Source organism: Crocuta crocuta, unplaced genomic scaffold (genome assembly GCF_008692635.1).
Source record: "Crocuta crocuta isolate KB4526 unplaced genomic scaffold, BGI_CrCroc_1.0 scaffold288, whole genome shotgun sequence".
NCBI classification, from domain to species: domain Eukaryota; kingdom Metazoa; phylum Chordata; class Mammalia; order Carnivora; family Hyaenidae; genus Crocuta; species Crocuta crocuta.
In genome coordinates this window covers 6,587,079-6,610,381 of record NW_027532607.1, presented here as the reverse complement: position 1 = coordinate 6,610,381, position 23,303 = coordinate 6,587,079, and the positions used below count along the sequence as shown (strand labels likewise).

The following is a 23,303-nucleotide window of genomic DNA, read 5'->3' as shown; positions in this document are numbered from 1 at the left end:
GAGCAAGTGAGCTGGGGGAGGGGAGCAGAGAGAGAGAGAGAAGGAGAGAGAATCCCAAGCAGTCTCTGTACTGTTAGTGCAGAGTCTGACATGAGGCTCGAACTCACGAAACCATGAGATCATGACCTGAGCCAAGAATTAAGAGTTAGACACTTAACCGACTGAGCCATCTAGGTGCTTCAGTTCACATTCAGATTTTTAAGTGTAAACTAGGTATTCTTGTAGATCTTTTTATCTGCAATCTGTTTTGTAAAAACATAAGGTAATTACTTTCACTTACGTTTTATTACATTTAACAGACTGAGTTATTCCCAGATACTTGACACTACTTACATATTTATCAGCTTCCTTAGAATGTTTGAATAACTTTGTCTCTCCCAAACACTTAGACAAGATTTTAAATTTAATGGACAAATTCTTCCCAAGAACCTAAGCTTGCAAATCAAATTAATCACCTTTTTTTTTTTAAATTAAGCAAATAAACTTTAATCTCAAGCATCTTAAAAATGGACAATATACATAAAACTACATGATTAGAAGGCTTGCTCCCGCACATGCATAAATGCAGGATTCCAAAAAGTATCAATACAATAACCTGAAGTAATTTTTTTCACCATCTCTACACATGTATCTGCCCAGGGTTACACATTTACCAATAAAAGGGCTGTCTCAGGGCACCAGAGTTCACCTCTGTAACTTAAATTAAGATGTGGAGGCTGGTTAGGTTGCTCATTTAATGATTGGAACAGATCATGGACTATCCATGAAGTCAACTAAATGCTAGTGTGAACATAAAATCTGGTCTACCTTCAAAGAGTAAGCTGGCAACTGCCCAGGGGGCTCTTCTTTTATGTTGAGGCTTTGACCTTGACCTTTCAGCTGTGCCCTAAGTTTCAGGTTTTTGTAACCCAGTATTGTTGTCAAAGACAAGATATCCCTTAAGTTTTATTGTTAGTTTTCGTTGAAATTCACGGTAATAGGGTTTTTCAAGTTCCTTGTGACTACTGTGCCCTTCTCAGAGACTGGCTAAGTGAATCCCTCACTTGGGTCACCGCTTTGTTTTCCTTTTTGTTTTGTAGTTCTTCTGTGTGTCATTAACCATGATACTGAGGTCATTTTACTAACAGAATGACATCATTGTTTTGGATCAGTTTGTCCAGTTCTTATCTATTAATTTGAAGTCTTTGACGTAGTTGTAGGAGAAGATACTGAATGCTGATTCTCTTGTTCATGTACTGGCCAGTAATTTTTTTCACCAAATTATTCTTACTATGTAATTATCATGTAGCTGGTATTTGTTGTTTTGTTGACTACATCCTGCAAAGACTAAGTCATAAAATTACTTGGCCAGAGTTGTGCTGGGCTTGCTGAGGGGAGAAAGGGACAGTCGTTTCCTCGTGTGCAGGTGCTAGGAGAGTGCGCCTAGGATTGGGCTCTGAGGGTACTTGATGAATGGTGTCGGACATAAAGTTAGATGAGAACGACATTTACTTAGCACTGTTTGGGCATGCATGGTTTGTGACTCCTTGGCGAGAACCCCAGGAGGTGTGAACGTGCTGCTAAGATGTGGCCCATACGCTGCACAGACAAAATGTTAAGCGGCCATGGTACATGATGGAAAAGGAGGGAAAAGATTCGGAAAACTGGGCATGCTTGAGTAGGTTTACAGTGAGACTGAGAACGTGGTAGAGGGTCAGATTGAAAGCAGCAGGGAATGTGTTGGTGAGGGGCACACCATCCTTGCTCCACAGTTGGCGGAGGCTGTCTTGGGATTTGAGGGTCGGCCAGCAGTCGTGACACTACTGGGCACACAGATGCCAATATCGTGGCAAGTGTACGGGCTGTCTGTCCCCTACATCTCCAAAGGGGAGATGGCCAAGGGATCTCTGGCCATTAACCCAGCCAACTACACTGGAAAAGGGGGAATGCGCAAGTATCTTAAGGTGTGTTGGTCACAGGATACAGAGACCCAAAGTGTCATCACAGCCCCTGTGGCACCTTGAAGGGCATTGAAGGGCCAGGTAATCAATCAAACCCTGGCCTAGATCCAGTTCATAATCTGCAGAGCCATGTGGTGCCGATGTCTCTGGTCTCTGAATGTATAATCGGAATAGGCAGAAGGACTGGCATAACTCTCATATCTCCGTGGCTTGGGTGGCTATGGGTAAAAGCCAACATAATAGGTAGTTATTTGTTTCCTTAGGCTACTATGACAAAGTACCATGCATTGCAGTGCTTAAAACAACGGAAATTTATTCTCAACAGTTCTGGAGGCCAGAAGTCCACATTCATGGTGTTTGCAGGGCTGATTCTCACTCCCACCCCACCTCTCTGCCCCTTGCTCGCTCGTGCTGTCTTTCGAAAATAAATAAAATAAATAATAAAATAAGCGTTCCAAGTTTGATACATTATCTGCAAACTTATTCTGAAGGTGTTTGTGCGTGTATGAAGTTTTCTCTCCATGCTGTTTTAAGTTAACCTTTGATTTTGATTATGTTGTGATTTTTCTTATTATGTGCTAAGGTGTTTATCTGCTATTCTTAGCCCCCTTCTTAATGAGGTTCCCAGTTTAGGACTGTTTATTTTGGGGGGCCATCCCTATTTTTCAAGCCTACATTATGAATATTAGGAATGGATACCAGAGGGGAGCATAGATACCTATGAAGACAGAATGGCAGATCCACACGTCAGGAAAGCTTTGCTGGCATTTTTAAGTACAAGGTAAGACCCTTTGAAGAAATTACACAGACACTATTCGACTTAATGGCCTTTCAGATCATGTATATTGTTACATGTTGTACGCACAAGATGCAAACCCAGGGTCTGGCCTTGACCCTCATGCAGTTGAAGATAAAAAACCTATCCAGCAGACCACTGAGGACAAAAAGATGAGAACTGAATTGTATAAAAAGCCACTAGAAGTTTCTTGGCCATTTTAGTCTAACTGGAAGTGAATTCAGAATAACAGTTTACAGTTTAAATGCAGAGCCCTGTGCTTGCTGGGGAAGAATGAATTTCACGTTGGCAATGCTGAGGTTTTTTTCATTNCCACCCCCCCAACCCCAGGAAGTGAGACCATTTCTAATCCTGCCAGGTGTGCCTGCTGAGAGCAGCTGAGTGGGCAAAATGTGAGCCCCTCTGACCGCCAGATGGCAGCAGAGGGCTGTGTTGAAAGGGCGCTTTCCTACTCCCAGAAAAGGCTGGGGTGGGGAGGGGTGGGGGGTGGTGAGCAGTGGCCAAAGGAGAGTCCCAGGTTGGAGTCAGCAAGGCATTCTGGAAAGTCTGAGGCTGAACTCAGTACTGAGTCCAATGGTCATCTCTGTGCTGGTTCATTTGGGAAATAGACAACAGGTTTCAAGATGCCTGAACCAAGAATGAGAAGTGAAGGGTGAGCTAGAGAACAGACAGTCCCAGCTGTTCAGCAGATGGAAGAAGGCAGAACAGCCAAAGGTTAGAAAGGACAGGAACCGTGTGGTAGACAGAGACTGAGGCTGGATTTTAAAATCCCTCCTTTTGTTCCTTTTAAGGAGCCTCAAAATACAAAATTTTTGAGGTACTCTCCAAAAGGTGGGCAAGGAATCCTGTGTTTTATCTTGGAAGTAAATGTTATTGATAACTGGGATAACTGGGAGGGAGAATGGCAGAGACGGTAAAAAGAAACTGCCAGAAAAGATGTTTTGGGTACCATTGTTAATAAAGATAACCGGTCTCTAATCTGATTTTCACTTCTTGTTTTCTTTCAAGTAGTAAAATTAATGATACCTATTTGAAAAAATTGAGGGTTTTTTTTTCTTATATAAACAACTAAGAATTTCAATGATAATTCTCAGGTGGAAGAAAGTATCAACATGAGTCAAAACTAAGTGTCACCTTATAGAAGTATTTTAAAAGTAAAACAACTCTTGGGGCACCTGGGTGGCTCATTTGGTTAAATGTCCGACTCTTGATTGCGTCTCCAGTCGTGAATTCACGGTTCATGGGTTCCAGCCCCATGTCAGGCTCTGCACTGGTAGCAGATCCTGCTTGGGATTCTCTCCCTCCCTCTCTCTCTACCCCTCCCCGACTCACATTCTCTCTTTCTCTCTCTCCCTTCCTCAGGATAAGTAATCTTATGAAAAGTAAAACAAGTCCCACTGTTAGACTTGATAGGTTAAGAACTAAGTTTTGGAAATAGTAATTGCTAAGATTTATTGCGGGCTTCCTCTGTGCAGGGCACTGTTAGGCATTCTATGCATTTTTTATAGACCAGTGGTTCTCTGATGAGCCATGTCAGAATCTCCTGGGGATTGTTAGGAGTGTAAGTTCTCAGGTTATCCCGGATCTACGGAATCAGAGATTCCAGCAGTGGGGTCCAGCCATCTGTGCAATTATAGCAAACTCTCTGGGTGATCCTGCTACTTGTTAAAGTTTGAGTGCGTATTCACTGGTGTTGAATATTGTATTCAATCCTTACAACAACCCTAAGAAATAAAGATCTTTATTTTTACCCTCCACTTTATAGCTGGAGAGTTTGAGGCCAGAGATGTTAAATGATTTTCCCACTGACACTGAGTTTCTAAGTAACACATACGGGATTCGAATCCAGGCAGCGTGACTTCAGAGCTTATATTCTTGATGTCATCCTTTTAGAAAGAATGGCACTAAGCTTTTTGTAGGATCCAGCTTCTGTCCTAAGGCACTTAGAACATATTGAATTCACTAGTTAAAAACAATGTGTGTTGAGGGGCACCTGGGTGGCTCAGTTGGTTGAGTGTCCGACACTTGATTTCGGCTCAGGTCATGATCTCATGGTCGTGAGATCGAGCCCCTCATCTAGCTCAGCACTGGGTGTGGAGCCTGCTTGGGATTCTCTCTCTTCCTCTCTCTCTCTGCCTGTCCACTCGTCGCCTGTTCCCCCTCCCCCTTTCAAAATAAACAAAAATAAATAAAAGCAATGTGTGTAATAGGTAGATGTCTCTGAATGTGCACACACCTCCACACACACATGAGGGTGTGTGTTGCCAAAGATGGCCAGTAGTGACTGAAATGTTATTATTTGTCTTGTCTTCCTGCCCAGTTGAGGATAATCAGTCACAAGTGGTCAGCTGTGGAAAAAAGCATAGAGAAAAGAAATTTTGCATTAGTTAAACTATGGTTTTCAAACCTAAATGGGCATCTGAATCGCCTCATTTGAGAAGATCCTGAATACACTGAAGCCTGAGGAGTCTGCACACAAGTTGTGAATGGTCTAAGGAAGGAGACAGTTCAGGAACAGACTTTGGAGGGTTTAGCCCCTTTTCCTGAGGGGGTTGTGAAAATTAACCCTACTTGATTTTCAATCTAAAGCTATTTAGTCATTTCCATTAGAAAAGACAGATTGGTGAAGAGTGCATCATTAGGAGATTGACTTCTTGTGACAAAGGCATTTTGCATTCTGAGATGTGTAAGTGTTTTGTTGGAGAAGGGGCCTTGTGCCTAGCAGAATGCCCCCAAACTGCACCGAGTTTCAGCCACACACTTTGTGATCGGTGATTAAATTCAGCATCTTCATTTGTTTTTAAATTCCTGCATTGACCCCAATACCAGGTTAGGAGCTGTGGATCCAAGGTAAACAATACAGTCTTGACCTAAAAGGGCTTCTAGTGTACTAGAAGATTACAGAGAAATAGACGCGTTGTTTTAGTTACTATTGCTGTGTAACAAACCGCCCCACAAGTTGGCATCTTAAAACGCCATACATTATTAATCGGCTCACAGTGTCCTTAGGCCAGGAATCTGAGTGTAGCTTAGCTGTGTGCTTTTAAAATTAATGACCAAACAAACAGGACAAAACGCAATTTGGAGGAACGGGGGACTGTAGAAGGAAATGTGAACTACAAAGGACTTAATGCAGCGCCAGAAAAAGAAGCAGGATGCTATAAGAAAAGAACAGTCTGAGGATTAGCTTATATTATGAACAAGTGGGTTTTATGCCAGGAATTCAACTTCAGAGAGTTGTAAGGATTGTTAGAAAAATGGTATTATAAAACTCATTAGTAGCAGATAAATGTTTAGGAAATTTTTTAAATGTATAACTAGAATAAATAATAGTTCAGTGAAGTTCAAGTTAACATACAAAATTTATAGTGCTTCTATACACAAGCAACAATTAAGTAGAAAATATATTTAAAAATAGACCCTATTNGGGAAGGGAGAGAGGCAAACCATGAGAGACTCTTGAATTCTGACAAAAATTGAGGACTGATGGATGTGGGGGGGAGGGGTTATGGGCATAGAGGAGGACACTTGTGGGGATGAGCACTGGGTGTTATGTGGAAACTAATTTGACAATAAATTATTTGTAAAAAAATAAATAAAAAATAAAACTATAAAAAATAAAATAAAAATAGACCCTATGAAGTTAGTAATGGAAATTCTATGCTATGGCAAAAAAAAAAAAAAATCTTAGAAAAGACATGCAAGACTTTTAAGGTAAAACATACACATTTTATTGAAGGATGTAGAAGTGACCCAGATAAACAGTTTCATCATGTTGGGGAGGGGGGATTCAACATGATGAAGAAGTTATTTCTCTTAAAATTCAACTACAAATGCAGAAATCAGATATTCTTGGCAGACGAGGTCATTGGAAGGATGTGACTACCAGTTGACCCACTGGCTGGCCTCAGGCAGTCAGAGGCTCCTCACACCCTTTCCTGTCCTTTGTATGTTCCTCCCCATACTTTGTATGTTCCTCCCCATACTTTGTATGTTCCATCTGCTGCCCCCACTCCCTGAACGGTCTTCAAGGATGCAGCCTTGAGAAAGCTATGTGTTTAGACCCTCAGGAGGGGGTACATGTCAGAACCTCATTAGAGCCTCCATGTAAACATTTAAGATTCTGGCAGCAGGTTCAGAGATCTACTGGTCTTGAGGCACCCAGAACAAGCCTCGTAAGTACGCATTCTTGCTTCTTAAACCGGCCTCCTGCCCGTCTGGAGTGGCCTGCCTCTGTCTTCTCTCTCTGCTTGCCTGCCTTCCGTTCACCACACCTGTTCCATGTTTCACCTGGGAAGCTCCCACGTTTGCAAACCAACAATTACTTCACATACCGTTTTTCAAAATTTTAATAATTCACCTAGTGGAGGGTGTTTGCAAGGAGGTAGGGAAATGGGAATTGGCACATGGTGTCTGCTAAAAGGTGTATTTAAAAACTTTTGGACAGCAGGTTGACATTAATAAAGCTGTACATACCTCATGACCAAGAAGTCCCACCTCCAGAGCGGTACTTCTACATCTTAGAATTTTACTTCTTCTCCTTCTCCTTCTTTTTTTTTTAAATAGTTTCCATGCCCATTGTGGGGCTTGAACTCACGACTCTTGGATCAAGAGTCAGATGCTCTACCAACTGAACCAGTCAGGTGTCCCCAGGACTTTATACTCTATTAGTAAAATGATTTTGATCATGCACTCTTAATGTATGTGTGTAAATTTAATTTTTAAAGCCTTAAAATTTTTTTAATTTATTTTTAAGAGAGAGTGTGTGTGTGAGTAGGACAGGGGCAGAGACAGAGAAGGCAAAGAGGATCTGAAGCGGGTTGTGTGCGCTGACAGCAGAGAGCCTAATTTTAGACTTGAACTCACAAACTGTGAGATCATGACCTGAGCTGAAGACAGACACTTAACCGACTGAGCCACTCAGGTGCCCTATAAATTTAATTTTTTAAACTATCTACATTATGTACATGTTTCATTATTGTTAATATAAAGTGTTCACAACAAACCAAAAACTTGATAGGATAAAATAAAGATGAAAGCGCTCTTATCAATTATGAATATGTGGTCATACTTTTTACCTTGTAGTAAGGCGTATAAAAAACTCATACATGAAGTGCAATTTTCCCATTTTTCACCTGTATGTGCATTATGAAAGTAATCTGCAATACACGTTTTGTGGTGTTTTGTTTTTGCAGAAACCCTTTTAAGTCCTATTGGGGCTAAATTGAGATAGTATAATGTGTAAATCTACATAAGCACCCAACCTTATGTGATTAAATGCTGAGAAACGGATAGATAAATGTATCACCGTGAATGCCTCAGCACTGTACGGCTCCCACTCATATTTCAGATATTTTGTGTAGGCTCCACGAGACATTTTCGATTCCTGATTTCCGATATAGGTGTACTGGTTAAAAGCACCATTTTCAATCCATATATCAAATATTAATGTCAATATTTTTGGTGAAAAATAAATGCAGACAAGTTCTAATATTTTCTCACTTCATGTGACTGCCCTCCCTGGGGGTGCTCTCTGCCTTCTGTTGACCCCACAGGAGGAAGCAAGCATCAGGATGTCACAACAGCCTGTTAGTAAGAATGAAAAACTACACAACCTCAATGACCAACAATATGTAAGTTTTATTTTTTTATTTAAAAAAATGTCAATGTTTATTTATTTTTGAGAGAGTGAGAGAGTAAGAAAGAGAGAACACATAAGCACGAGTGGGAGAGGACCAGAGAGAGAGAGAGAGAGACAGAGAATCCTAAGCAGGCTCTGTGCTGTCAGTGCAGAGCCTGACGCGGGGTATTATCTCACAGGTGCTTAACCAACTGAGCCACCCAGGCACCCCAATAGGTAGGTTTTAAATTATTATATTTTAGGGGCATCTGGGTGGTTCAGTCGGTTAAGCGTCTGACTTCAGCTCAGGTCATGATCTCAGGGTTTGTGAGTTCGAGCCCCGCGTCAGGCTCTGTGCTGACAGCTAGCTCAGAGCCCAGAGCCTGTTTCAGATTCTGTGTCTCCCTCTCTCTCTGAACCTCCCCTGTTCATGCTGTCTCTGTCTCTGTCTCTCTCTCTCAGAAATAAATAAAACATAAAAAAATAAAAAAATAATTATATTTTATTCATTAAAAAATTAAAACAAATTAATTAGACCAACACGTATCAACATGAATGTGTAAAATATAAGTAAAATCAAGTAAAAAGGCACATTGCAGAATGACATAAATAGCATTATATTATTTTTGTAATTTAAAAAGCCATAAAATAATGGCATATTCTGTTTAGGAATTCATAGATAACTTGTAAAGCAAAAATGAGTGAGCAGAGATGCACTGGGTTGAAGGGACAGGTGTAAGATTAGGGGGTTTACAAAGGACACTTTTTTTTTTTTTTTACAAAGAAAGCTTGAAATTATGTATGTGTAAGTTTTTTTTCCTCAAAGTAACTAAAGCAGTTTTATTTTTTATTTTGTTTTAAAAAATAAATAAACAGGAGCACCTGGATGGCTCAGTCAGTTAAGTGTCTGACTCTTGATTTTGGCTCAGGTCATGATCTCACGGTTCGTGGGATCGGCCCCTTGTTGGGCTCTGTGCTGACAGTGAGGAGCCTACTTGGGATTCCCTCTCTCTCTCCCTCTCTTTCTGCTCCTCTCCTCCCCTCAAAAATAAATAAATAAACTTTAAAAATAATAAATAAATAAATAAAAACAAATGTGACAAAAATATTTTCTTTTTAAGTTTGAGGAACATTTATATGGGATTTTGTTACATTCCACCTTGTTTTCCTATATGTTTGAAATATTTCATAATAAAAGTAGAGGAGATAATAACGATGAAAGTAAAAATCATTGAGTGAAAGTAAAAAATAATAATTTCAGTCATTAAAGCTGTTCTTTTTGGAAAGATCAAACAAAAACAAATCATATAATCCATATTAGGAAACAAGAGAGAAAGGAAGTGAATTTGTAAAAATACAGTTACTTTTCTAAAGAAATCTGAATGATTCTTTTCTTATGCAAGAAATAACCCTGGGATGCACAAAGGAAATTAAAGACCTAAAAATGGATCAACCTGCAACAGAAGACAATTCAAGAAGCTAACCTTTGGTGTAACCATAAAAGATGAATCTGAGAACACAAACAGTTCCTCCATCCAGCTCTACAGTTGAGGGAAAGAAATAAATCCAAAACAAAAATAATGCCCTTCCTAGAGATGTACATAAGCCCCTAAGTGCTAGTAGGGCTTGGTAATTAAATTGGTACTGATTGTGAAGGAGAGAGAGATACAGCAACAAATGTTAAAATTCTGAACTGGGTGTCTAGTGAGAGAAAGAAGATTGAGTGAGCCAAGTGTATTAGGAAGATAAATTATAAACTTGAGTTTTGATGTGTTGAGTTGGAATAGATAGCTCTAGTACAAGGAGGTCATGGGTAGAAACATAGATCTTAGATAAAGCTGAAAGGGTGGATATGTTTATTAAACAAGAGGTTGAAACTTGGAGTAAAAAGTGCCAAGGGACATAAATAAATTGTGGATTGTTAGAAAAAGAGCAGTCAGGGAAGAAAGCATTAAATTGTATCAGAGTTCCTAGCAGAGTCTCAACAGTGTTAAATGCTGCAGAAAATTAAAAAAAAAAAACAAAAAACAAAACAAGAACAATGAGAGAATGTTATTGAATATAATGATGTCATGATGTCAGAAGCCATTGGCAAGCTTTGAGTACTTAGTTTCATTGGAATGGATAGATGGGTAAGGAACTCCGTAGAATGGCCATTAGATGTAAACACTGAGGAGTTGACTACGTACTGCATGTATGGTTGTTAGGGGTTAAATTGTATGCATCCAAAAGATGTGTTGACTTCCCAACCCCTGTGAATGTGATTGTATTTGGAATATAGGGTCTTTGAGGATGTAATCAATATCGTCATTGAGTAGGGTGGGCACTTAATCCAATATGACCGGTCTCCTTATGTAAGAAACGGGGACCAAACAGACCCAGGGAGCACCACATGATGATGGAGGCAGAGGAGGTGTCATATAGCAAAGCTAAGGGATGCAAAACATTGGCAACCACCAGGAGCTAGGAAGATGACACCTGATTTCAGACGTCCAACCTCTGGAACTGTGAAAGAATAAATTTCTGTTGTTTTAACACACCCAGTTTGTGCTACCTTGTTAACAGCATCCCGAGAAACTAATAGTGGAGATTTGCACCCTAAATCTAAGATGAGCTAGTTTATGAAGTTTACATGATTAGATAGCTTAAGAAAGGAGGCTACAGTCAGTGGGAAATAATTCTCCATATTTAATTGTTCGGTGTGTCTGGGAAAAGGAGGGAGGAGAGGAGATATTATGTTAGGAGTCCTAAAATAAAGAGAGTGCCAGATTTTGGACTTTGGGTAGGCTGAGGGGTTGTGCAGTGGGATTGAGTTTAGCAAAGACTGGCTCAGTTTCCTCTGTGAAGTTCACAGGCAGTAGAGATAGTGAGAGGGAAGCCACTACCCAGTGGTCTCTGAGTTTTCAACAAAATGGCAAGTTTATGTGCTGAAAGCTAAAGTGCAGAAGTAGGGCTGAGGACCCCAGGGAAGTAGGAAGACAAGTAGATGAAAAGATCTATGAAGTGTGCCAAGGAATACGGGGTTGATGTGGTGTGGGTGCCCACAAATCCAAGTTTGGAGGAATTCGGCATTGGGAGCCGGAAGCAGTACTACCCAAGCAAGTATCAAGTGTGGAGAGTTGGAACAGAAAAGGCCCAGCCCCCATAATATACGTGGAACAGAGGTTCAGGGAATTCATGTCAGCTGTCCAAGCCGATGAGTAACAGATTTGGAGTGTAGGTCACAGACTCCTAACCTTGGAGACTATATTGGAAATGAAAATCCCTAAATCTATGGAAATAGATAAATGATCTTTTAAATGTAGTTACTGAGAAGGTATATGATAGTCCTAGGGAGCTTCACTGTTTTCTCTGTCCCTCTCTCTCATGAATGGTTAACTCATGTATACATCCCAGGAAATGTATTGATGACAGTAAAAATCATGGAATGAGATTTTCAGGATTGATAAGCAAGGATTATTTACAATCTGAGAATGTCCAATTTACTTGCCGCTGGACAAAAAAAAGTAACACAGTCATTCAAGGTCCACCATGAAAAGGGGTATTTGATATCATTTCGATTAGCATCATTTTCATAGTGGTAGTTGAGAGTGAGGGGCTTGGGGTCCAAACTGCTCTAGACTCACATGTTAGCTCTGCCTTTATTTGAACATCTGCAAATAAGTTCCACCCCTAAGCCCCACTTTTCAAATCTGTAAAGTGGTTGTAAATATAATACTTCATACTTGATAGGATTACTTTCACTATTAAATAAGGAAATTTATTATAAGCCCTTCATATACTTTGTAGCACATAGGAAACCAGTCAGTACAAGGAGTCATTTAGCTGAAGTGCAGTTAAGTTGTAAGTGAAGACTCGTCATGTGAATTATTCCAATTTCTGGGATGATTGTACCTTGTTTTTCCTTGCGCTGCCCAACTTTTCTTTTTAATCTGCTCTTGTTTTTGACTTGGGTGTCTAATTTTCAGTCCTTAAAAGCTCATAGAGACTTGCTCAACACTGTGGGTTTTATTCTTCCTTTTAGAATCTGATCTTTTTTTTTTTCGTGAATGCCAGAAAGAACAATAAACAAATACCACGTGCCGTGCTTAGCCAACCATCCACAACTACATACTCCCCACAGAGTAACTGGACGAGAAACAAAACCCAAAAACCAACTTATCAAGTAAAGAACATTTGGCAGGCTTTTTACACACAGGCTGTGGCCCATTTTCAGAGGCCAAATGGAACAAAAACAGTTTTGAAAGAGGCAAACATTTGCAGAAGAGCTTTTGAAGGATTCCTAGCTGTTCTTCTAGACAAAAAGAAAACAGTGAATCAGAGGGGCTTCATTGGCCTGACGGTAAGTCAAATTGCATTCCACTTTGCATAAGGTAAGTAAGGCATAAAGTGTCCATATGGCCAATGCCAAATATTTTGATTGACATTATTGAAATTATTTTATTGTTCTGATATTCCTAAATTATTGTATGTTTTACATTATAGACCTGATGAGTTATTTAATTTTTTAAACTCAGTTATATAGTATTTTAGTGTGATAATAAAATGGAAGAGAGACTCAGAGGTGTGCATGAATATAATTAATCTTTGCGGGGTCAGCTTTATACTTCTCTGGTTAGCCTTTTAAGAATTTGCCAACTTTGGCTTCTTGAGAATATGTGGGCATTAGGACAGGTTACTTTTCCCCATGGCTTCTTAGTGAGCTATTCAAACTGACCTCTGTAGCTATAAGGTGAAGATGAATGTTTTGACTTAGAAACTTTCTCAAGTTAGAATTTATAGATTATTTTGATATTTGGTAGCTTTACCTTTGCTTTCATCAAAAAACAGAAACAGAACAAGTTCTCTGAGCACTGTAATTATATCTAATGTCAACATTTCTTCAAATTAATTTAATTGACCAGAGTTCTGATACTGGCCAAATTCCAATCTCTGGAATTTCACATTGAAAATATAGAAGGTTGGAGTGGGGGAGAGGGGAAGGGGGTTGATGGGCATGGAGGAGGGCACTTGTGGGGATGAGCACCGGGTGTTATATGGAAACCAACTTGACAACAAACTATAAAAGGAAAATAAAGAAATAAAACATTAAAAAACAAAAAAATACAGAAGGATCCCTATTATACATCATGGTGATCTACAAATCAATTACTTTAGTAATATCCACTCACATGTTTTTGGTTTTCTTTTGTATCTGTCTTACATTCTTAATACATAAAAAAGGACTCATGAATTTAAGAGGAGAAATTAGCTCTTTGGGTTCTAAGAATGATTATCATTGCTATTAGATTTTGCTTTACTCAGTGGTGCCCTAGTTTTTTTTTTTTTAAAACAATCTTTTTTTAAATTTTTTTTTTAATGTTTTTATTTATTTCTAGGAGAGAGAGAGAGCGTGAGCAGGGGATGGTCAGAGAGAGAGGGAGTCACAGACTGAAAGAGAGGGAGTCACAGACTGAAACAGGCTCCAGGCTCCGAGCTGGCAGTCAGCACAGAGCCCGACGCGGGGCTCGAAGGGGATGGTCAGAGAGAGAGGGAGTCACAGACTGAAACAGGCTCCAGGCTCTGAGCTGGCAGTCAGCACAGAGCCCGACGCGGGGCTCGAACCCACGAACCGCGATCATGACCTAAGCGAAAGTCGGACGCTTAACCGACTAAGCCACCCAGACGCCCCAGTGGTTCCCTAGATATTAAATAAGCATGCAAAAGTATACCATTTGAAGTGCAGACTGCTTGTGGGCAGTTCTCTGACCAAAAAAACAAAAACAAAAACAAAATCAAAAACCCCAAAACAAAGAACAAAAGAACAAAACAAAACTGTTTATGGCTTTATTCCTGTTAAACTTTTATTTCTTTAAGTAAATAGCAGTGTTTTTTGAATTCTAAACATCGCTAACATCCTATTCTCTGATATACTATAGATTGTTGTAATGTTGAAATTTGGCAGAAAAAAGTTACTTTTGAGACAAGAGAGAAAAGACCTCCTATACTGCCACCCTCATCACCCAGAGCCATGAGAACCTGGAGAGAAATACTTCACCAGCTGATAAGATAATTTACGTTTGTTAATACTTCATACTCAAAAACAAAACAAAACAAAAAACAACAACAAACCCTACTGAATGTGTTTCTGCAGAGTCAAATAAAGCATCAAGTTAGTGCAATGGAAGCTACTTTTTCAAAGTGTTCAGAAGCTTTTCTGTATCTGGGCTTATTTTGGTCTTTGGTCTTTTTTTTTTTCTTCTAGTTACTAGTCACCCTCCCTCTCCACGAACAGGAGAAAATGATTAAAAAAAAGATAAGCCTGTATCAACAAACTCAGGCCCTTTTATATAAGAATTTTCTTAAAAAATGGAGAATGAAGAAAGAGAGCATATCGGTATGGGTCACAATGTCTATTTTTCCTTATTTAGTCAATGAAAACCATCACTTAGTATTATGCTTCGTGTGTTGCTTTTTTATGTTCACATTCCACAGGCTAGTTGGTTTGGAATTCTAAATATAATATTTTGCAAATATTGCAGAATAAGCTATTAGATATATTGCAGAAAAGGATCATATTTATGGTAAATCCATGAGATTTAGCTAAAGGACTCAAACAAAGCAATGTTTCAGTGACTAGAACTAGCCATTCTCCAAATAATTAATCCATTTAGATTTTGAGGCGTTGTTCTGATTTAATTCAGTCAACTTCAGTTTTAAGGGAGGAAAATGAAACAAGTTAGGCAAAATGAAATAGATTTTAAAATGAGTAAACCATTGTACTCTACTGGGGACGTTTTGATTAAGATTCTATTAATCGGGGCGGGGGTGGGGACCTGCGGGAAAAATCTATGAGGAAAAATTAGGAAATTTTTTTGGGATCTCTTCAAGACTGTGCTTTTTCTAAACACAGAGTGGCTTCAGGGAGTAGCCAGATCTCTGATTGTCAGTATCTAGCATTCTGTTGAGTTCCTAGGAACCAATGAGACCATCTCATATCATGTTGAATATTCATGTTCTGTATCTATCTGATTCCTACTTCATGCTGTCATTTAATTCATTCCTTTGCCTTTTACATTTCTTTAAGCAGAAAATAGTTTGAAGGACAGGATTAGCTTCTGGTTGAACATTTTTGGCAGGAATATCTCATATGTGATGCTCTGCACTTAAATTATATCACATATGGGGACGTATAATCAGTAGTGGTTCACTATTAGGGATGCTGTATTAGTGGGTTAAGATCAATGGGTGTATTCTTTTATTTTTTTAAATGTTTATTTATACTTTTGAGAGAGAGAGAGAGAGAGAGAGAGGAACAGAGCATGAGTGGGGGAGGGGCAGAGAGAGAGGGAGACAGAATCTGAAGCAGGATCCAGGCTCTGAGATGTCAGCAGAGAGCCCAAAGCGGGGCTTGAACTCACCAACCGTGCAATGACCCGAGCCAAAGGTGGACACTCAACTGACTGAGCCACGTAGGCGCCCCCTGGGCATATTTGATAAGATCTCAAAGTGGTATATTTTTGAATTTAGTATTTGGGGAAGGCAAAAATTGGAGAGAGAAATGAAGCTCAATGCTCAACAATAATACTTTGTGTCTTAAAATGTGTTTGCATGTTTCTTGATATCCAGACCACGTTATAACTTGGCTCATTTTTCTTTCATGTACTGGAGGAATGGACAGTAGCTTTGCTTCTGGGGCTGCATTTGTGCTTATTTTCGGAATCCTTCAGAGCTACCCGTCTTCCTGAACAGCCTCCTCGTGTCCTGGGACGTGTGGATGACTTTAATGACTCTGACCTGGTGGTGGCATATACCCCAGTCACTAACATGACCCAGAGGATAATGGAGAAGATGTCTTTGGCTTCCTTCATGAAAGGTGTGTTGCCCAATGACCAATGTTTCATTATTATGCAACCTGCACATGTTTAACTTGAGGTTTGTTGTGCAAATTGAATTTATTTGCTCAGCCTATGTATGGGTCAGTAGTTCTCAACTGGGGCAAGGACCTTTATTCCACATGCCATGTAGGGGTTGGTGTGGGGTTACAGGTGAGGGTAAATGGGTGAGAAGTGAAATAGACTTAACTGGGGGTTTTTCACATCACATACACTCCCTTCACCCCTCTCATCCTTGAAATCTGTGCTGTCGTGAGTCATCATTAGTAGATGATGTAAACTCCAAAAAGCAAGGTGGGAATAGGAAAACAAGTTTGAGCCATATCCTAGATGATTTCAGGTTTTATCCCTGACTACTTTCTTCTGTTTTGTGATTCTTCATGGCAGCTTCTGGATCTCTGACTTCTGCTTGTCCCCCTTACCCACACTGGCCATGTGCTCTGACTGACCAGGCTACATTCTACCCTGATCTGGTTTTCCACACCTCCCCTATTTGGTTGTTTACCACATCTCTTTTTTAACTTGGGAAGCATTTACAAAAGCTACAGGGACTAGTCTCCCCGCCTACACAGTGTGGGCTCTTCGCTGCCTTTTTTTTTTTTTTTAAATGCTTATTTACTTATTTTGAGAGAGAGTTTGTGAGTTGGGGAGGGGCAAAGAGAGAGGGAGAGAGAGAATCCCAAGTAGGCTCCACGCTGTCACAGGGCTCCATCTCACAAACTGCAAGATCATGACCTGACCCAGCATTCAGCGTCAGGCGCTTCACCGACTGAGCCACCCAGGCGCCCCAGCTCTCTGCTGCCTCTGGTCCTTGGAGTCTCTTGGCTCACTGGCATCCATCTGTCCTTTTCTAATCGAAGCCCCCACCTTGGCCGCCAAGCCAGCCTATTCCAGTCCCAGCTCCTCATGCCACCTCATTCTACGTTTGTCTGACTCATGCTGTTCAGCCCAAAGACTCACTTTTGCACCTTGACAGTATTTGTATACCTCTAGAGAAAATCAGTGAAATTAGCATTGTCCTCATAAAAAATCCACAGCCTTGGGGCACCTGGGTGGTTGAGTCTGTTAAGCGTCCAACATCAGCTCAGGTCATGATCTCATGGCTCCTGAGTTCAAACCTCATGTCGGGCTCTGTGCTGACAGTTCAGAGCCTGGAGTCTGCTTCTGATTCTGTGTCTCCCTCTCTCTCTGCCCCTCCCCTGCTCACATGCTGCCTCTCTCTCTCTCTCAAAGATAAATAAACGTTAAAAAATATTTTTAAAAATTAAAAAAAATTTTACAGCCTTACTCCATGTTTGGAAAGATGAGTAGTTTTGAAAGATGTAGGTACACTATAAAAATGAATATATTTTCCTCTTTCATGCAGACATGATCCTGAGTGATCTTTAAGTACTGTGTTAAGACTAATAAAAATTTTAGAACATAATACATGACAGTATAAAAAAGTATTTAAAAAGGAGGCCATAAATTGGACTTCAGAGAATTGCAAACATCCACTAGTAACGGATTAATTAACCACTTATTAGATGGATTACTTCTGCAGATTATAAACTCATCCCTTACGAACGTTACGAGCTTAATTCTTAAAGAGTGTTTTTAACTCCAAAGAGCCTGTAGGCAGACTATAACTTTACTGGTGATTTTTGCACTCTGATTATTTGCATGTAGTCTATTTCTACTGGCACAGTATTTTCACATGATAGAAATTAGCATTCTTGGCAGGAAAAAAAAGCCATCAAATTCTCAAGAAGTTCTATTGATTATTTTAAATATTTTTTCATTTAATTTTTTAANCTCGTACCTTAGCCACAACTTCCTCTCCTGTCGTACCTCCCATTTAAATTTGTGTGTATCTTTTTAGGCTAATATGTACGCAGACATACACCTAATTACATATATAGACATATACAGAGATATATATGTATAAGTACACAGATTCAGTTTCTTTACTAAAATGAGACCACACTAAAAAAATGCTGCAATGTTTTTAAAAAAAAATATTTCTTTATTTTTGAGACAGACAGAGTGCAAGCAGAGGAGGGGCAGAGAGAGAAGGAGACACAAAATCTAAAGCAGGCTCCAGGCTCCAAGCTGTCAGCACAGAGCCTGACGCGGGGCTCGAATCCATGAATCACGAGATCATGACCTGAGCCGAAGTCAGATGCTCAAGTGACTGAGCCACCAAGGCACCCCTGCAAATGGTTTTTAAAAGATGATATGTCATTTACATCTTTTCACATATTTACACTGAGCCTAAAACGGTAGAAAAGACTTTCAGTAGCTACTTTAGAGGCACCTACTTAGGGATAGCATGTAACCCCAGTAAACGATTACAACTTGGTTTTGCATTCTATAGTGATGAGTCAATATGATTATTTATATTTTTTCATGTGTGGCAGGAAGAAAAACCCTTGAGGTTGCTGATAAAGAAATGATGGATACATTACTTTTAGAAAGCCATCATGAAATGGTGGGAGTTGTGTTTCATGATATTTTTTCATACCAGCTGAAGTTTAATTGGAGATATGGAATCCCAACTAGAAAAGAACACTCTGAATACTCAGGTAACTATAGAAGAATTGATGCGATCTTTTTTGCTGTCTTTATCAAATCCCCAGTTGGGAACGACTGATAGAAACATTGATCAAATCAAGAAAAGAGGTAATATACTTTTTATTCAACTTAGTGATCAGTGTTTCCTATAGGATGAGCCCAGTGATTTTGGCCACCATGCAATAATATGCTGCTTTCTGCCAGTTTTGCAGAATGCTTTAAAAATTGCTCTAGAATCTGTAACCATGGGCTCTGAGCAGGCACGTAGCTATTTCACTCTAGAGCCAAAGTGAAAGTTTGTAATCCCATTGATTGATTGTATTGCAAAATGATGGGCATGTTTTTGTCTTTCCTTCAAGAACACTGTTGGAATATGTATGATGAAATTTTTTGTTCCATGACAAGATACTGGCAAAAAGGGTTTGTGGCTTTTCAGACTGCAATTAATGCTGCAATTATAGAGGTAAGTGCCCAAACTTAAGTGATCTGTTTTATATCTTCATTATTTTCTCCCTATCTTCCACTGCCTTGCCCCTACACTCCTGAGAGATTATACTCTGCTTCTTATTCTCACAGAAAAAGAAGCCAACAGATGGGAATATCCTGAACTTCCCAACACAAACCCTGCTAACTACAGACCCACCACCACGACGCCCATCCTTTCCCTTCTACCTCATCTCAGATGTCTTTTCCTCAATTCACAGGCTGAATCCTGTTCCTTCCAACATCATCAGGAAGGTTGCACATGGGTTTTCCTGTCTGTCTCCTCTTACTTCAGCTTCCCCCTTTCCTCTAGATCCTTCTCTTTGTGAACTGACATTACTAATTTCTTAACATATTATCAGGATCTTTCCTTATTTCCTCCTCAGACAAGTACTCTCTAGCTCTCGCCTCTTAACAGCTAAGTTTCTTGAAAGAGTTGCCTTCATGTAGGCCCCACTCAACTCAGAATGATTTCTGTCCCACACCAAGCCACCCAAATGGCATTTTCTTAGGTCAGTAACAGCTCCCATGTCGATTAATGACCGACATTTTTTCACCCCTTATCTTACTTGATCTTTTAACCAAATAAGAAAGCCTTGATCTGGTCTTCCTGTTCTTCCCTCACCTGTCCTTCTTCTCTGTCTTCTCACCAGTGTATCCAACTGCACACTCACACTTCTTTATATCTGTAGTCCCTAGGTTCTAACCTAGGCATCTTTCTCCAACCTCTGTCCTTTCTCTAAACAATATTACTCATTTTCCGTAACTTTAATTACAGCTTACATGCCTGGTAACTCTAAGAACCCTACTTCAATTTGCAGACCAGCAAAATTATTCTAATTTTTTTTAATGTTTATTTATTTTTAAGAGAGAGAGAAAGAGTAAGAGACAGAGAGAGAGAGAGAGAGAGGGAGAGAGAAGCATGAGCAGAGCAGGAGCAGAGACACAGGGAGACACAGATCTGAAGCAGGCTCTGACAGCACAGAGCCTGACATAGGGCTTGAACCCATGAACCATGAAATCATGACCTGAGCTGAAGTCAGATGCTTAACCAACAGAGCTATGCAGATGCCCCATAAACTTGTTCTGTAAGGGGCCAGATCATAAATATTGTAGGCTCTGGGGGCCAAACATTACTGAACTCAGCTGTTGTAATGTGAAAGCAGCCATAGACAATACATAAAGAAATGAACATGGCTTGATTCCAATAAAACTTTATTTACGGAAACAAGTGGTGGACCAGATTTCGTCCAGGGACCATAGTTTGCTAATCTCTGCTCTCATTCCATGTATCTGACTGTTTACCGAATACCTTTCCTTTGATGCTTCCTAAGCAATTCAGACTAGTATGTTCTAAATGGAATATGAGTATTTTTCTCTTAATGTGACTGAGACTTCTAAAAATTTTCCCATGTCAGTGAATGCCAAAGCTATCCACCAAAGGTGACCAGAGAATTCCCCATGACATCCAATCTCTCATCCAGCCCTGTTCATTCTAAGCTGAAACTCATGTACTTAACTCTACCCCTGGCACTAGTCCAAGCCATTATCACCTTTTGCCTGAACTCTGGAAGAAGTTTATTTCTTTAGCCCCATCTCCTTTCTCTCTCCCTCTTTTTCTCACACCTTGCCTCCCTCTCTCTTTCCATCAGTTTTGCTTCAAGGACCTCTCTCCTATGCCTCCCAACATTCTACACCCCTTCTTTCCTTTGCATATGCGGTTTCCTCTGCCCAGATTTTTCTTCTCTATCCTCAGCTCTCCCCCACCCAAGCTTTATTTAGGTAAGATCATTATAAAAATGAATGTCGTTTCTTCAGGGTAGTCTTGCCTGCGTTTCATCTCAGAGCACACTCTACTTCTCTGTTAAGGCGGTTGCTCAATTATCATCAAACAATTGATGGTGCAGTGAGTTGTCTGATATTTCCCCTCCCTCCTCTGCTCCACCATGAAACGTAAAGCTTCATGAGAGTGGGGAGTGTTCCTGTGCATCTCCGCTGTCACTCCATCCCCTGTCATAGTATATCGGGCATGATAGACATCCAGCAACTTCTAAAACAACTCTTATAAATAATATCAACTAATAACAAAAGTCATCAAGACTGTTCTGATGATATTCATAGTTCACCATGTTTTAAAATGATGGAAATATGTAAATACTGAAGATGAAAAGAAGCAAAATGTGTATGGTTTTCTAATATATTTTTCATTTTTGCTAACATATTTTTCTATAGCTAATGTAATGCGTTTGTTTAACACTCACTTTAGCTCTCAACAAATCATTCTATGATGGAGAAGCTGACATCAGTTATTGGAATAAATATGAGGACGCCATCTTTCATTTCTAAGGGAGAAACTATAAACACATGGTTTATTTTTATTTGTATAGTTTATTTCTCCCCTTTTGTATACTTTACATCATTAAATGTCACGAAGGAAAGAAAGAAGTGTAAGAAGCTAATGGCAGTGATGGGTCTTCGAGAGTCTGCATTCTGGTGAGTTACCTTGCTGCTTTACCTGCGTATCACACCTTCAAAAACAGAAACCCATTAGGTTATAAAAGCAAGTTAGTCACACTCAGCAGTTTTTCTTGCGTGCATTCAATTGAGTAATTTGCTTACCCCTGTTACATTTTAAGATGCTGACAGTAGAAAATAAGGACTGTGCTTATGTTTCCTGGAGTTGAAGAATAGGAAATATGTGCTTGTATCAGTTAGCTAGAGCCAGAAAAATGCCACATAAAAAAACACCCTACAGGGTGCTTGGGTGGCTCAGTCATGTAAGTGTCCAGCTTCGGCTTTGGTCGTGATCTTGGGTTTTGTTGTTTCAAGCCCCACCTCAGATTCCATAAGTGCAGAGTCTGCCCAGGATTCTCTCTCCCTCTCTGTCTGCCCCTCCCTGCCTATGCATGCATACTCTTCCACTCTCTCTCAAAGTAAATAAATAAACTTAAAACCAGGGGCGCCTAGGTGGTTCAGTTGGTTAAGCAGCGACTTCAATCAGGTCATGATCTCTCAGTTTATGCATTCGAGCCCCACATCGGGCTCTGTGCTGACAGTTCAGAGCCTGGAGCCTGCTTCAGATTCTGTGTCTTCCTCTCTCTCTGCCCTCCCCCTGGTGATACTCTCTCTCTCTGTCTTTCTCAAAAATAAATAAACGTTAAAAAAAATTTTTTTAAATTAAACACCCCAAAACCCAGGAACCTCAAATGACAATCATTCCTTCCTTCGCATTTGGCTGTGGCATGGCTGGAGGCTGGCAGATCTAGCCTCAGCATGGCTGGGCCTGGACCCCAGTTTAGGTCGCATCCACATCTGCCCATGTGTCTCTCAACCTCCGTGGGTCAGCAGCGTGGTGACATATCGTTCTCCTCGAGTCACGGAAGTGCAAGAGAGCAAGTCTCACTGCACAGCACATTTCAAGCCCCTGCTTGTGTCATATTTGATAAGATCCCATCTGTCAAAGCAGGTCATGTGGACAAATCCAAAGTCAAGAGGCAAAGAAGTGTGTTCTGCCCACCACAAAGCCAAAACAGGCCAAATAGCCAAGTCCAAGACCAGTGATACGGGTAATTATGTCCCTTCATGGAAGTGAAACAGGGACGGAGGAAGAGAAAAATTTGGATAGTAAACTCATTTACCACAATGTTATTAAAACCAATTCATATGGGTGGTCAGTAAAGATACTCCTTGGGTGGGACTAAGGATTAGATGAGACAATATATTTAAACTACTTAGCATAGGAACACCTGGGTGGCTCAGTCAGTTAAGTGTCTGCCTTTGGCTCAGGTCATGATCTTACAGCTTGTGGGTTCAAGCCCTGTACGGGCTCTGTGCTGACAGCTCAGAGCCTGGAGCTGCTTCATATTCTTTGTCTCCTTCTCTCTCTATCCCTCCCCAACTTGTGCTCTGTCTCTCTCTCTCTCTCTCTCTCTCTCCCCAAGATAAATAAACATTTAAAAAAATTGTAAAAGGGGCACCTGGGTGGCTCAGTTGGTTGAGTTGGTTGAGTGTCCAACTTTGGCTCAGGCCATGATTTC

General features: G+C 40.2%; 1 protein-coding gene across 1 annotated transcript in view; it reads left to right on the top strand.

The window, feature by feature from the left end:
• Positions 1-16,162: 16,162 nt before the first annotated feature.
• The window catches only part of ABCA10 (ATP binding cassette subfamily A member 10), a 65,244-nt gene continuing 58,103 nt past the window's right edge, over positions 16,163-23,303 (top strand). Inside the window, exons 1-4 of the mRNA XM_077780282.1 lie at positions 16,163-16,211; positions 18,630-18,794; positions 19,143-19,246; positions 21,533-21,759. Of these exons, the coding sequence (XP_077636408.1) occupies positions 16,163-16,211; positions 18,630-18,794; positions 19,143-19,246; positions 21,533-21,759 (545 nt within the window). The remainder of the gene's footprint in view (positions 16,212-18,629; positions 18,795-19,142; positions 19,247-21,532; positions 21,760-23,303) is intronic.